General features: G+C 43.1%; 9 protein-coding genes and 1 non-coding gene across 10 annotated transcripts; 6 read left to right on the plus strand and 4 right to left on the minus strand.

The window, feature by feature from the left end:
• Nucleotides 1–18: 18 nt before the first annotated feature.
• Nucleotides 19–2,166, plus strand: AVT4 (Avt4p; the record flags this gene model as incomplete). Its single annotated transcript, XM_003682106.1, has 1 exon — nucleotides 19–2,166. One exon carries the CDS (start codon nucleotides 19–21, stop codon nucleotides 2,164–2,166), a length of 2,148 nt encoding a protein of 715 aa, XP_003682154.1.
• A 218-nt stretch (nucleotides 2,167–2,384) lies between these two features.
• On the plus strand, nucleotides 2,385–3,086 carry MIC27 (Mic27p; the record flags this gene model as incomplete). The annotated part of the gene is made up of 1 exon (XM_003682107.1): nucleotides 2,385–3,086. One exon carries the CDS (start codon nucleotides 2,385–2,387, stop codon nucleotides 3,084–3,086), a length of 702 nt encoding a protein of 233 aa, XP_003682155.1.
• Nucleotides 3,087–4,197: 1,111 nt separating this feature from the next.
• On the minus strand, nucleotides 4,198–4,926 carry OCA1 (putative tyrosine protein phosphatase OCA1; the record flags this gene model as incomplete). Its single annotated transcript, XM_003682108.1, has 1 exon — nucleotides 4,198–4,926. One exon carries the CDS (start codon nucleotides 4,924–4,926, stop codon nucleotides 4,198–4,200), a length of 729 nt encoding a protein of 242 aa, XP_003682156.1.
• Nucleotides 4,927–5,120: 194 nt separating this feature from the next.
• Nucleotides 5,121–5,543, plus strand: OST2 (dolichyl-diphosphooligosaccharide-protein glycotransferase; the record flags this gene model as incomplete). The annotated part of the gene is made up of 1 exon (XM_003682109.1): nucleotides 5,121–5,543. One exon carries the CDS (start codon nucleotides 5,121–5,123, stop codon nucleotides 5,541–5,543), a length of 423 nt encoding a protein of 140 aa, XP_003682157.1.
• Nucleotides 5,544–5,637: 94 nt separating this feature from the next.
• TDEL0F01360 (uncharacterized protein) lies at nucleotides 5,638–6,501 on the minus strand (the record flags this gene model as incomplete). The annotated part of the gene is made up of 1 exon (XM_003682110.1): nucleotides 5,638–6,501. The coding sequence occupies one exon, from the start codon at nucleotides 6,499–6,501 to the stop codon at nucleotides 5,638–5,640; it is 864 nt and encodes a 287-aa protein (XP_003682158.1).
• Nucleotides 6,502–6,734: 233 nt separating this feature from the next.
• PHO23 (Pho23p) lies at nucleotides 6,735–7,622 on the minus strand (the record flags this gene model as incomplete). The annotated part of the gene is made up of 1 exon (XM_003682111.1): nucleotides 6,735–7,622. The coding sequence occupies one exon, from the start codon at nucleotides 7,620–7,622 to the stop codon at nucleotides 6,735–6,737; it is 888 nt and encodes a 295-aa protein (XP_003682159.1).
• A 579-nt stretch (nucleotides 7,623–8,201) lies between these two features.
• On the plus strand, nucleotides 8,202–8,332 carry TDEL0Ftrna4L. The gene is made up of 2 exons: nucleotides 8,202–8,240; nucleotides 8,288–8,332. It is a non-coding gene; the product is annotated as a tRNA-Leu (tRNA).
• Nucleotides 8,333–8,628: 296 nt separating this feature from the next.
• On the plus strand, nucleotides 8,629–9,591 carry CRC1 (carnitine:acyl carnitine antiporter; the record flags this gene model as incomplete). Its single annotated transcript, XM_003682112.1, has 1 exon — nucleotides 8,629–9,591. The coding sequence occupies one exon, from the start codon at nucleotides 8,629–8,631 to the stop codon at nucleotides 9,589–9,591; it is 963 nt and encodes a 320-aa protein (XP_003682160.1).
• Nucleotides 9,592–9,594: 3 nt separating this feature from the next.
• On the minus strand, nucleotides 9,595–10,767 carry KTR1 (alpha-1,2-mannosyltransferase KTR1; the record flags this gene model as incomplete). Its single annotated transcript, XM_003682113.1, has 1 exon — nucleotides 9,595–10,767. The coding sequence occupies one exon, from the start codon at nucleotides 10,765–10,767 to the stop codon at nucleotides 9,595–9,597; it is 1,173 nt and encodes a 390-aa protein (XP_003682161.1).
• Nucleotides 10,768–11,058: 291 nt separating this feature from the next.
• On the plus strand, nucleotides 11,059–13,827 carry NUP1 (FG-nucleoporin NUP1; the record flags this gene model as incomplete). The annotated part of the gene is made up of 1 exon (XM_003682114.1): nucleotides 11,059–13,827. The coding sequence occupies one exon, from the start codon at nucleotides 11,059–11,061 to the stop codon at nucleotides 13,825–13,827; it is 2,769 nt and encodes a 922-aa protein (XP_003682162.1).
• Nucleotides 13,828–14,377: the final 550 nt, after the last annotated feature.

Raw genomic sequence — 14,377 nt, forward strand, 5'->3', positions numbered from 1 at the left:
TACTGTCGAAAGTTAAAAATGACTTATTCAAAGAGTTCATCATCAATAGATTCGCCGTCTGCGCCAAAGGCTGCCATCACAATACCGAATGGTAAGAGAACTTCATTTCTCCAAGCGAGTTCCTTGGCTACAAGAAGGAGCTCTTTGTCCCGATCTTTTCAAATGATGCCTGGGAAACCAGGTAAGAGCTTTGACTCTCATGTTTTGGTAGATGTGGTTTCACCAAATTTCAAAACTCAACGCCCAGAGGAGGAAACTGAGATAATTAACAGTCTTCGAAAGACATTCCTGTCTGACAACTTAAAGAGAGATTCCAGTTCTTCGGTGGGTAGTCCCGACGAAAATACAGCAAGAAGTATGGTAACGGATGTCAACACGGCTGCAACTACCGAGTCAATTGACAAGTCTCTGACACCGACAATCGCGCGTGCTGGAGGTGATATTACAAGAGATATTTACAAGTTTGCTACCACGAACGGTGAGAATGGTGGAAAAGGTCCTAAATCTATGGAAGATGTTAGTTTAGCCATGGAGAGCCGGAGACGGCAGTCCACCGCAAGTGGTCTTAACGTTCCTGGAGGTTTCAGAAGGGAATATATTGTGAGTAAGGTGAGACAGCAGCAGCAGAATCTACCAACTGATTACGGTACAAGCCACCCAAGTTCACCTAATAGCTCACTTCTTCCGTCGCCTGCTCTACCAGCTGAGGATATTGACAAGGTACCCTTTCTAACGAGGAATTTCTTGGAGTTCCTCTACGTTTACGGACATTTCGCAGGTGAATCTTTCGAAGATGACTTTTTATCAGAGGACGGTAACTTACCCAAGAGCCTTGGGGAGAGGTCAAATTTGATGCTGGAAGAAGGTAGAGGAGGTAGATTGGGTACTTCGCTTCAATCTGTCAAAGGTAATACCCCAACCATGACAGCTTTTTTCCTTCTATTGAAATCATTCATTGGTACCGGTGTGCTTTTCCTCCCAAACGCTTTCTCTAATGGTGGATTGTCATTCTCGATCGTTATGCTGTCCTTTTTCGGAGCATACTCCTACTGGTGTTATTTCATATTGATCAGAGCTAAGAAAATCACTGGGGTGACTTCTTTTGGTGATATTGGTCTCAGACTCTTTGGCCCGTGGATGAAGTTTGTCATTTTGTTTTCGTTGGTTTTAACTCAAATAGGGTTTTCTGGTGCTTATGTTATATTCACCGCAGAAAACCTGAAAGCATTTACCAAAAACGTCTTTCTAGTGTCTGACGTACCGATTTCATACTTTATGATCATTCAACTGATCGTCTTTATCCCATTATCATTCATCAGAAATGTGTCGAAGCTATCACTACCTTCTCTACTGGCGAACTTCTTCGTCATGGCCGGTTTGGCGATTGTACTATTTTTCAGTACTAAGCATTTAGTAATCGATTTGGGCATGAGAGCTGCAGATGGCGTCATCGTGGGATTCAACCAAAGCCGGTGGTCAATGTTCGTTGGTACCGCTATCTTTGCCTTTGAAGGTATCGGCTTGATTATTCCAGTGCAAGACTCGATGAGACACCCAGAAAAATTCCCAATGGTTCTGGCCTTAGTGATCGGAAGCTCCACGGTACTTTTCATCACCATTGCATCGATTGGATACTTGGCTTACGGCTCAGCGATCGAGACAGTGATTCTCCTTAACTTGCCTCAAAAGAATGTTTTCGTGAATCTGATCCAATTCTTTTACTCACTTGCCATCATGCTGTCCACACCTCTACAGCTTTTCCCGGCCATCAAGATCATTGAAAACAAAGTATTTCCCAAATTCACGAAGATATACGTCAAGAAAGATGATGATACGACAGATATTCAGCTGCGTCCGAATTCCGGCAAGTTAAATTGGAAAGTGAAATGGCTTAAGAATTCTGTCAGGGCCATAATCGTTGCCCTGGTTATCCTAATGGCGTATTACGGAGCAGATAAATTGGACAAGTTCGTTTCAATCATAGGATCCTTTGCCTGTATCCCATTGGTGTACATGTATCCGCCAATGCTCCATCTACAGAGTTACAGTCGACCAAGATCAGCTGGTCAGAAATTTCCTTGGAGATCAATCGTTGACTGCGTTTTGATCGTGTTTGGTGGCGTCAGCATGTGCTACACCTCCTATCAGAGCATATTTGCGAGCTAAAGTTGCTCCACATAACTTACAATTAGCATATAAACTATATCGAATTTTAATTAATACTCATTGAATTTTGACACTTTGAGTGTCATCGAAAACGAACGAATTGTACTTAAACTAAAAACCGTTATAAGCTTCAAGAAGCGCTAGACATACTAGATTGACCAGTTCCAGCCGCTAAAGAAGTCTGGGAAATCATTCAAAGGCTCGATTAAATTTAAAAAATGAAATATTCTTTTTATCCTTCGCACCAAGAAGATGCTGAAAGACACGAGGGCCCTATTATCCCTGCGATGGTTCAAAATTCGCCAGAGATGATTAGTACGACCCTTCCTACTGGTAACCAAGTGACCCAGTCGTTACAACTCACAAAGAATTTCCGTCGTTGGAGAAACTTATTAATAAATAAGATTGATGGGCTGAGAGCTGAATGGGAAACGCAAAAGAGCGCAGCTAGGAATGAAATTGATTCTGCAAATGAGTATCTGGAAAGAAATGTGTTTACTGATACCTATGAGAATAGAGAATTAGTTGTCCCATCTGCAATTCTATCACTTGGAGCATTCTTTAGTGGAAGAGTGTTGAGTAATCCCAATAATTGGGGAAAAAGCAATAATATTCTAGCAGGTCGCCCGTCAATCCTTGGCAAGGTCTGCACTAGTATTCCTTCTAGATTGTTGTTGCCATTTCTGCTGGCCGGTACGGTCTTTACGCAATTGACTCCCGTGACAGCCAACAATATCTGGACAACTTTTGAGAAAGATGCATTGCCCAAGAAATTTACGGACGACAGTCACCGTCTGTGGAAAGAGTACTACGTCGATGGTCTACTTAAAGGGAAGCAGAATCTTTGCAGAGCTGTGAACGAGAAATTGCAGCAGAATGTTAAGTTCGTGAGAGAAAATATAAGCGACCGCTTAAAATAAGTCGACTAAAATAGTCTCTCCGTTATACCTCAGTATAAATCCAGTTATTCTGTTGAAGGAAAGTTTAACAGTATTTGACTCAGGAGTAGCATTTCAGGTAGCAACCTCAAAAGGTGATGATTTTGCCCTCTCTAAATTCCTTTTTTCACCAATACCTTATTCAACTTCGACTCATCCTATTTGCTTGACAGTAATTTCCAGTAAGGTGCGCTTCTCGCTCAGAGTTCTGATCACTTAAATGTCTCATTACTTAGGCCAAAGTATAATCAAAGACCGAGTAAAACTAGTCGTATCAGATATGGTTTCATGTATAAAACTATATGTGCCTTGCCACATATTTTCCTACAAGCTAGGCGATGGTATTTCATCACTAGCGATATGTTTAATCATTATATAACATATGATTCAAACAATGAACGGCGTAGTATGTTAGTTTTTCTCGTGTATCTCGTCACTCAGTGATGAACAATTACCAGAAGCTAAGCATTGACTAGATAATTATACATATATATGGAAATCGTTTGATTCAAAAATCATCTCTCGATCATTGTTCCATGTACAACACAAAATGCCTAAAAGGGTTAATTTAAATTTGTTAAAATAATCATTCAGGTAGCAGTTCCAAGCTTTCAAGTGAATTTACTTCGAGTAATGGTTACGAGAGTAATATCACAAGAATCAATTGGTTTTGAAAATATCATCGATGGCAATGTTAGTCTGCTGGGCCTTTAGGCCATGCATTTTTCAAAGTCTAATTTTATCTCAACTACAGCTAGCCAATTTAACAAACCTCGTTTGCTGTTTGAACTCACCATTGTTAGCCATGCATGCTGTTTCAACTTGTTGCCTGAAGTGGAGAAGAGACCACTGGAGAGCTCGCCATGATGGGTCCTGGTCCCTGATTCCTGGTTCCTTGATGCGCTGATGCGCGAGTGCCTTGTATTCCCAAGTGGATTTAATTAGGCAGACCAGCGCATTCATCTATTGTCCATAGGATTATTTTCACAGACGGCAAGTCTGTATTCTTCTCATAGTCATAGCTGTAGCAGGAAACAGGAGGAACGTCACTCGTAGAAACCACCTCTGCATTTCACGTCGTTTAGGTTCCCATCTATATTGTATTGCCAAGTACAAAGGTCTGTTCCCTCGCCGTGAGTAACCAACTAGGTGCTCTTTTGCGATCAATCTCAACCAAATTTGTATCAAAAGCTTCAATGAGCAACTCTACCAAAATTCTGCCTCCTCGGCTACCAGTAAACCGTCTATACTCCTCCGAGACACTTGCCAGATTCCAGCCCATAATACGTCGTAGGCATCCAATCACTGTTCCCGTACGGTGTCTGCCCATTCCGCAACAAACTAACAGGGGGTAGTTATCTTGATCCACAATAGTCTTGAGGGCATTTATAATAGAGTGCTCTGTTAGCCCATCCCATGGGTTATCATCCTCCCCTCCATCAGGATTTATCGCTGCGAATTGCAAACGGATATCATGCGCATCACAGAACTCCAACAGAGAGTCTTGGGGCTCCTCATTCGCCAGCCAAATGATTGTTCTAAGATTTAGGTTCAGTAGGAAGGGAAAGTTCACCGGCGAAGGCTGTCCCGATCGATATAGGTATCTCTCCACCGGACAAAAATTCAATGGTGGTACTATACGTTTCTGAGGTCCGTGTGAAATAAGCACTTGTTCCCGCCCCGACTCTGTTTCCTCATTGATATATAAATTGTCCTCCTCTTCGCCGGCGTCCTCATAGTCTTCGTTGTCCCTCTCGTCCAAATAACCATCAATTTCCAACTCCTCAGGCTTATCACTATTTTTATCTACCAAACTATCCATCAAAAAACACAGTAACAAGCTCTATTAACTCACCAAATCCCATAGTTTTACTGGTAGCCAAACTTCTTCCCTGTAATTAGTTAAATTATAGTGAAAAAATTCGGGTAAGGTGGACTTTTTCAGCTTAGGTTGTTTAAGTGCCACTAAATAATGTGCTTTGAAGCGCAATTGTAAGCACTTGAGAATCCATTGGCATGTCACCAAAGGTCAAGAAAGCAGCTGTTGCAGCCCAGACTGGTTCTGGGACTTTAAAGAGCAAGATTCCGTCTTCCGGGACTATTTCTAAGGATTTCAGTGATGCCTTCAACGTTTCGCTAGAATCCTATCTGTCGCAGGTTAAGAAGGATAACCGCTTGAAGTTGATCGATATCTTTTGCGTTTTCCTGGTGGCGATCGCTTTAGTGCAGACCGTGTTTATGGCTATGATAAGAGATACTTTCCCATTCAATGCATTCTTGGCTGGGTTCATAGTATGTGTGGGACAGTTCGTACTACTGATAAGTTTGAGGTTGCAAATAGTCGATTCATTCCCTGGGATCTCAAAGAACAGAGCATTTGGCGAGTTTGTGTTAGCTAGCCTTGTTCTACATTTTATAAGTCTACATTTCATAAATTGAGCTACTTAAGTATTAGAAAAGGAAGAGAAGTTTCTTCGAAGAAATTTATATAGTAATGATACAGATTTTCGACGATGATGGTTCAAGATTGTCTTTAACAAATAGTGCAGCAACCAGATTTACCAGAGTCTTTAGAAGAATCGTTATTTTTTGATGATTGTTGCGCTCTGCTCTGCTTAGCATTGTTACCAGCGGATGTCGCAGTTTGACCCTGGTTCGCCTGGACATTTTGTTGGCCCACGTTACTGTGTTGGCCCTTGTGGGTGGCATTCGCCTGTGATTTCAGATTGGATTGAGTTTGAGAGGTTAAATCAGGGTTGTTATTAGCAGCAGCGAGACTGGCATCGTTCTCATGGGAATTAACCACACTAGAACCCCCAGCGTTTGCATTGGCGGGTGTGGTGTTACGTTTTGAGTGCTTGTTGTAAGAGCCACCTCCTTCTCTAACTAGACGAACCAAAGTATAAAACGCCTCGTCAACATTAACAGCTTGCTTAGCTGAGGTCTCAAGGAAAGGTGCATTGATCTGCTTGGCCATGTTTAACCCATCCTCATACGCGACTTGTCTCTCTTCCTCAAGATCCGATTTGTTACCAACAACAACTACAGGAACATACTCGACATCCTTAACCCTTTGAATTTGCTGGTAATAAGTCATCAGTTCATCAAAAGAAGTCCTCGAAGTGACCGAGTACACCAGTAAGAACCCTTCACCAGTCCTCATGTACTGTTCTCTCATCGCGGAATATTCTTCTTGACCTGCAGTATCCAATATATCCAAGATAGTGACTTTATCATCAATGACCACCTGCTTACGGTAGGAGTCCTCTATAGTTGGGTCATATTCATCCACAAAATGAGATTGAATCAATTGTATCGTCAGAGCAGACTTACCGACACCACCTCCACCAACAACAACTAACTTATATTCTCTAATATTCGACTTATTCATGGACATAGTTATTCCACCGCTTACGATTTAACAATGAGTGTAACACGCTTTCAATGGCAAGCGTGGCTCGTTAAAGCTCCTCGTTATTCAATTTCAATCTCCGTGCTTGTTCGAAACTGGTCACTAGTAGTTAAGTTTCTTAAAATTTTTTCCGAGTAAGGGATTTGCAATTTGCAACCTTGTACTGAAAAATTAACCTATTACATAATAAATCATTTGCATCTACATCTAACAACTTGCTAAACCTTTCTCTTTTTGCAGTCATCACAGTACCACTTGCCCTTTGGGATATGATCGAGATGAATGCACGGTAAATGAAACCATTCGAGCTCGCAATTGGCTCCATCGCAGCCTACCATTTCACCGTAGGCAACTTGGTTACAGTAGCAATACAATGGTTCACCATACTCGTTTGTTTTGGCTTGCAGTAGGTCCGGGTCCTCCTGGGTGTCCCCTGTGCGGTTTATTGTCACCGTGCTTACGTTAGCTCGTCTCTTAGGTTTCTTTGTATCGGGTCCTGATCCATTTGAAGCAGCTGGTGCTCTCTTTCTGGCCTCTGTCTCGGTATAATCGTCTGTCGGTTCTTGTGGTATATTAGAAGTCGTTTGTTTCTTGTTTGCAACCATAGCCTCTCTTCTGGATTCACTTCTTAGTGCTTGTGATGTCTTTAAGCCATTGGAACTACCACCACCGGTAGCACCGGACTTGGCATCTATCTTTTCCATCAATTCGTGGTGTAAATGCATGGCCGGGTGGTTATCCACCCCAAGCCGCAGACTGGATGGGATCTCCTGGTTCTTTATGGCCACTTCATAAGCCAACTCTAGCCTTGAAGTTAGCTTTTGCAATGATTCTAACATGATCGAAGACACATGCATTTTTTCTTCAAGAGAAGGCATCAATTCCTCGAATAGGCCATTCATATGGCTAAGCAGTTGTCTCCGATCTACGTTATCGTCTGCCTTCATAAATGTATCTATCTTTTCATTAAGACTCGGGGTCGAATGCACACATTTGGCATCTATCTCATGTAACAAAGTGAAATATCTCGAAGTTTCCAAGGGGAACTCTTCTAGCACGTCCACAATATCGTTTAGACCAGGATACAGGTTAGCTGGGACACTCATAGCGGCGTTATGGGGTGACAAGCTTCTGATCAGTTTCCAAGTTCCTTTAAAGATGCCTTTAAAAGTGGCCGCGCGAAGAGCAGATTGTGTTGACAGCGTATAGAAAGTAGAACACAGTACATAGACCTCATAGCAGAGTGATTTCGAGCTTTTGGACAAATTAAGTTCCTTTGATCTTAAGGATGGTATCCCAGAGACCCCTCAGAGGTCTTTGTATCCCGGATAAGTCCGTATTTCACTCTAACATGGCTGTATGAATGGCCAAGCACCGACGGGTGAATCATCGTGGAGGATAAAGCGATAGTCATAACCTAAACCATATTGTCCTGCGGACCACAAAGCTTAGCAAGGAGGATCGAGGTCAATTATGAGACCAAAAGCGACCTCGAAGGAAATGCGACTATTACGAGACAGAGTTTTCAGCTTGCATATACGCTTACACCCTCAACAATGAGGCGGCGGTATTCAGTGGCATGCAAGCTCAAATGAAGCAATTTTATGTAGTTTTACTACGTGTTCTAATGACGTTATATAGCAAATAAGACCCAAGTCTTTTGCCAGTACTTTCATCAAATAAGTGGTTGTTTGGCCGAGCGGTCTAAGGCGCCTGATTCAAGAATCCTCAGTTCGATTCTTGTGTGTAGCAACACTACGCACCACGGAATTCTCAGGTATCGTAAGATGCAAGAGTTCGAATCTCTTAGCAACCATTATCTTTTTACTCCTTCAATAGCCCCTCCATTCCTGTGTCATGCAAATCTTTCGCGACCCCCACAAGGGTCCGTGATGTTTCTGGTCATGCATCCGGATCACACTGTTCTTGAGCCGATCGATGAAACGTTTCACTTTAATCAACTCTTGATAGACGATGATGTGTCACTGCCCCCCTCCGACCGAGATGATTTGCATGACCTATCTTCAAGGACTAGCTCTATAAAATCAGTCCTGATATATTTCTCTAAATAGGTTTAGTATCTTATAATAGATAGTATCTAAATAATTAGATATGTCTTCGGATATTGTACTAGAAGAAGGGACCTTGATGAAAGAAGAAGAACTCACTTTAGAAACCAAGACCAGTGGGACTGGCGGGCTTCGTGACAATCTCAAGTCATTGGCTGCTGGGGGTGTAGGTGGTGTATGTGCTGTTTTAACGGGCCATCCCTTTGATTTGGTAAAAGTGAGATGTCAAAATGGTCAGGCGAAGGGAGCTGGAGATGCAGTTGCAACTATTTTGAAAGAGGCCAGGGCAGCTACCAGTGGTACGTTTTTAGCCAATTCTGTGAAAGGGTTTTATAAAGGTGTAATTCCACCACTCCTGGGTGTTACACCGATCTTTGCAGTGTCCTTTTGGGGATATGATGTGGGTAAAAAGATCGTTAGTCGTAATGAGATGGCTGGTACACCTCTGACGACTTCTCAGATGGCTACTGCTGGTTTTATCAGTGCTATCCCCACGACTTTGGTTATGGCACCTACAGAAAGGATAAAAGTGGTGTTACAAACGTCTTCGAGTAATTCATTCGTTGAAGCAGCAAAGAGATTGGTCCATGAAGGTGGTGTTCAGTCTTTATTTAAGGGTTCTTTGGCTACTCTTGCCAGAGATGGGCCGGGGAGTGCCCTTTATTTTGCATCTTACGAGGTTTGTAAGAAAATGTTAAATAAGAACTCCTCGACTGGCGATGAAATCAATATCACGAACGTTTGTATCTCTGGTGGTGTCGCTGGTATGTCGATGTGGCTCGTTGTTTTCCCAATCGATACGATCAAGACCAAATTACAAGCATCTGCTGGACAGCACAAGCAAAGTATGGTCGAAGCTACCAAAGAGATATACAGGATTAGAGGGGGTATCAAGGGGTTCTTCCCCGGATTGGGACCTGCTCTGTTAAGATCCTTCCCAGCTAACGCGGCTACTTTCTTGGGGGTCGAACTGACCCATTCTCTATTTAAGAAACTTAATGTATAATGTTCAACCTGCGTGTAAGTGCCAGCCCTTTGGTTTTGTCATGCCGTTAACGGTGTAAAATTTCGTAGTGCACGAATAACTTTTCCAAGTGAAGTCATCCTTCGGGTTGCAATCACACTTGTGGTTCAATCTGACATCTTCGTCCACGGGACATTGGTGGAAAGGTGGATGATAGTAACCCATGGAGTCGAAGTGATGAATCTCACTACGGTCTAGGAAAAGTGCAGCTGCAATTGAGTGAACAGGTGCATCTCCCCATCTCTCGTAAAAGAATCCACCGGCTTGGTCCAACCAATCAAAATAGTCACTGTAGGCCTTACTACGCCATAGATCTAGTGATGCGATCTCGAAATTTGACCAGAAATGACACAAGTTATAAGTGTCACCATCATCATCACTGATGAAATCCAACATGTTATTCTTTGCCAAATGCTCGGGATGCGCGGTCATAAATTCTTTTGTAGTATCCCACAAGGTCTTGATCGTGCCGACATATTCCTTGATGGAGAAGGTAAACGCGTACTTCTTGTAGTAATCCTTCATAAACTTGAAAACATCATAGTCAATATCACAGTACAATTTGATATCGGGTTCCACACGCCAATACCAGTCATAGTCCTCCATTAATGGGTGCCTATAAAACAAACCCGATTCGTAACGACACATAAACCTGTAAGGAATCGAATCACCATAAATTATTCCATCCTCTTTCATCTGATTTCTGGTCTCGGCTGCTTTTTCCTTGTCAATATGTGGTGGGAAAGTCCACTGTTCCTTTGGAATCAATCCATACTTAGTTTTACCACTGACCATCGACGTAGTAACCCTCTGGAACTCTTCTGTAAACTCTTCATCATTCAGAAAAACCCAATCGTACTGAAACTTATGATTGAAACGGTCCTCTACAGATTTGATAGCTGGAAGTAGAGAATAAAGATCAGAGTTACGTGCCAAAGTTACAAATGTGGCCTTTTCTTTCTTCCCAGTGTACTTTGGGTACTTAATTTCATCGACTTTGTATTTGCCAGACTTGATAGCACCACCAGAAGAAAGTGAACTAGAACCGCTAAAGCTAGTACCGTTAAATATCACGAGAAGTGTCAATAAACCAATGACAGTGAGCCCTAACAGCTTCACAAACCGCTCCTTTCCCTGAGGAATTTTGAACTCCGCCATTTTCAGACCTCTCCCAACAGACGGAACTATGAATCACTGAGCCAGTGGTATTCCAATTGGATCTCAATGGCTGCCAAAGTGTTGCAAAATATCGATATCAATAAGCCTACTTTTGTTTATGGACTCTCGGCCTTTATGGCTGTGAAAAATCGTGGGTTACGGCGAAAAGTTTTAAGATGAACTTATTAAAGATGAACGGGGTTCATTCAATTGAAGGATATTAAAGTCGTCTATTGATTATCAGTGTCGGCCATCATTCCGCCCTTTCGATCAGGCGCCCAAAGTTGTGTGATGGATGTTAAAAAGAGGTCTATATCCTCTTCAATAGTGGACTTCTTTCGGAAACCTGCAGACGGGGATATTAGAGCGTACGACAGTGAGAGTGTTGGTGTTGGAGCAACTCGTGAGCCAGCTGATGAGAATGGAGCTAATGATACTAGTATGGGATTCCAAGGTTCTATTTATTCAATGAATGGAGATATCGCTCCGCCAAATTTTCAAGACTCTATGATACTTTATGAGACAGGGGCAGGGACTGACACTCAAGTAAGGCCGCCAATCTTACCTATTTTACCAGTTCAGAGATTGAGATTACTGAGGCAGAAGCAGGAATGGAGAAGGAAATTAACTGCCGGCATGCTTGGTTCGTTGCCCGTTCCAATGGTCTCCGATATCAGCGTACTGAACCCCATTTACTCTCGTGAATCTTCCTCTACGCCCTCACCAGTGAAGAATACACTCAAGAAGGATGCGGCTGATGGTCTAAAAAGTTTGAAGCGGAAGAAAGTTTCCAATGTGCGAAGTAAAGGAACAAAATGGACCGCTGACTTTGATTACGATCTTTCGGAGTATGACAACCATAAGGCGGAGGCCAAGGCCATAACAAATGATACAACCGACTACCATATGGATTCACCGACACTTTCGATGACGAAACGTTCCACCCTGCCAAAGGAATATCCACAGGATGTCAATACCAATACATTGTCAAAGACCCAGAGAGATTTATTGCTGAAGGGACAACCTTCGGCCCAATCCGTCAAAAAGAGTGGAACATCTGCCCCAGAATCAAAACAATTGACCTTAAGACTCGACAAATTGAAGGGACGCGATAGCGAGAAGGCTATTCTTCCTTCAGCTGGTTTTGATTTTATCAAGGCCAGTGATACTCCCTCCAAAATAAGTCCCGCAAAGGCCAACGGTTTACAAACCCCAACGGCAAAAAAAGCACCTACTTTGACATTTTCCTCCCAAGCCGAGCCCTCAAGCAAACCAGCATTTAATTTTGCAAGTTCCAAGACTAAGAACGATTCAACACACGATGATGAGGAGGATGAACCAAGGAGGAAAAAGGCTGCGCGCAATGATACAGGTGATATGCCTAAACTTTCCTCGAACGCAACTTCTGATGGTAATAAACCTCAGTTTTCATTCGGATCAAAACAAACCTCAGATGATAAACAAGCAAGCCCTTCTTTCACATTTAGCAGCAAATCAGACCCCAAACCTGCGATACGTTTCACCAAAGAGGTCAATGATGACCAGAAAGATAAAATCACACCTGTACCATCATTTGCTTTGACGTCAGCCAACGAGAAAAAAATAGCTTCTTTCTCGTTTGGTACCAAACCAATTGATACATCCAACGCTTTACCTGAGGCATCAAAATCAGCTGAAATTCCGAAAGCCAATTCTTCGGCACCAAAGCTCTCTTTCAATTTCGGGAGTGGAGCTAGTTCTTCCAACAACGAAGCGGAAAAGCCATCGTTTTCCTTTGGCAGTAGTACCGCTGCTGGAAAAAAGGACACATCGACCGCTCCTTCCTTTACCTTCGGCAACGGTGCGTTATCTGAGAAGAAAGATACGACGACTGCTCCTGCATTCTCATTTGGCAAAGGAGCTGCTCCCGATACGGCAGGTGCCCCCGCTACTGCTCCTGCATTTTCCTTCGGTGTTGCTGCCAGTTCCGAGAAGAAGGATACACCGACCACTGGGCTCTCGTTTGGTGGTAACGCAAAACCTGAAACGAAAGATTCGGGAACTGCACCTTCCATTTCCTTTGACACTGATTCAGCTTCTGAACAGAAGAAGCCTTTGACGGCCCCATCATTTTCTTTCGGAGATGGTTCCAAGAAGGGCTCCACAGCACCACCATCATTCTCTTTCACAAAAAACAATGAAGCATCCGACAATGGTCAAAAAGAACCTCCGAAAACTGCATTTAATTTTGGTTCGACTAATGCCTCTGACACGAAATCAGAATCAGCTTCGCAACCTAACGGCGGGTTCTCATTTAACAGACCTCCTGAGGGCAACATTTCTAAACCATCGTTCACCTTTGGCAAGGCAGATACCTCGGAGAATAATGCCCCATCTTTCGGTTTAAACAATGCTTCGACAGTAGCAAGTCCTGCTGCTAACAATAGTGCTTTTACATTCAATAAGAGCGGCCCCCCCGCTACGAAAACCGATGGTCCGTCATTTGGGTTCAAATTTGGAGCTGACAACTCTTCAACAGGAAACACAGCACAGAATCCCGCGCCCCCCATGAACCCTTTTATAAATGGCTCGAAACCTAACAATGGGTTCTCATTCGGCTCATCGGCTGGTAATACCGGTGCTATTGTCCAGCCTTCTTTTCAGCAACCACAGCCATTGCAATCTGCATTCGGTACAACACCGTCCCCTGCGTTTGGCAAATCGGCGTCTCCTCCAGTGATTAGCGGCTCCAATAATCCAAGCCGAACGTTTACGCCATCGAATACCATCAATTTAAATTTTGGAAACAATGGTCCAGTTGACCCTACCTCAGTGTTCTCAGGAGGTCCAGGCCCAGCTGCACCACAACAGGTGTTCGGTGCTACTCCTCCGCCATCCCAAATTTTTGGTGCTACATCTCAAGCCCCAGCTTCTTTCAATAATGCACCAGTAGGATTTGGATCTTCCGGGGGTATAGCTGCGGGACAACTAGCCCCAATGGCACAGCAACAGGCGCCAGCGCCCAATTTCCAGATGCCTCCAGGCAGGAAACTGGCAAGAATGAGGCATTCAAGAAGGTGAATACTATCTATTGAATTTCATACTATCAGCATTACATAACCATCAAACTCAGAGCTCTTTGGCGGTTTCTTCACCGACTTTGTCATTTAATTAGATACTAATTATTGTAATTTTCGGGCGATGCAGATCTCCGAACTACCAGATCAATATTTGTTCAAGAAGTTAGCCAGATCAAAGATTAAAACACTCATTTAGTGCTGACTGATGGTCAATTGGTAGATAAATGGAGTCCATAAATACTTGGATAGAGCAGAATGTGGGTCGCAAGTTGCGAGTAGATCCACTTAATGAAATTCATCTCCCCTCGTTCGTACTGGGATGCTCTGTGATGATCACAATCTCGCTGCTAGGGCCCTTCATGAAGATGTTTGTTGGTGGTATACTACTTACAGTGATAACGCTGATTAAGTACATTGTCATCATAGGGGGTATTACCGCATGTGTATTAATACTTGGCACCAAGAATAGGGACGGCCATCCAGTGGAGCAACCTCAAGGAGCCATCAAAGAAGCTAAGAAAATTAAGAGAGATTCTAAACCTGTTGCTGAA

This window comes from Torulaspora delbrueckii, chromosome 6, assembly GCF_000243375.1.
Source record: "Torulaspora delbrueckii CBS 1146 chromosome 6, complete genome".
Classification (NCBI taxonomy): Eukaryota; Fungi; Ascomycota; class Saccharomycetes; order Saccharomycetales; family Saccharomycetaceae; genus Torulaspora; species Torulaspora delbrueckii.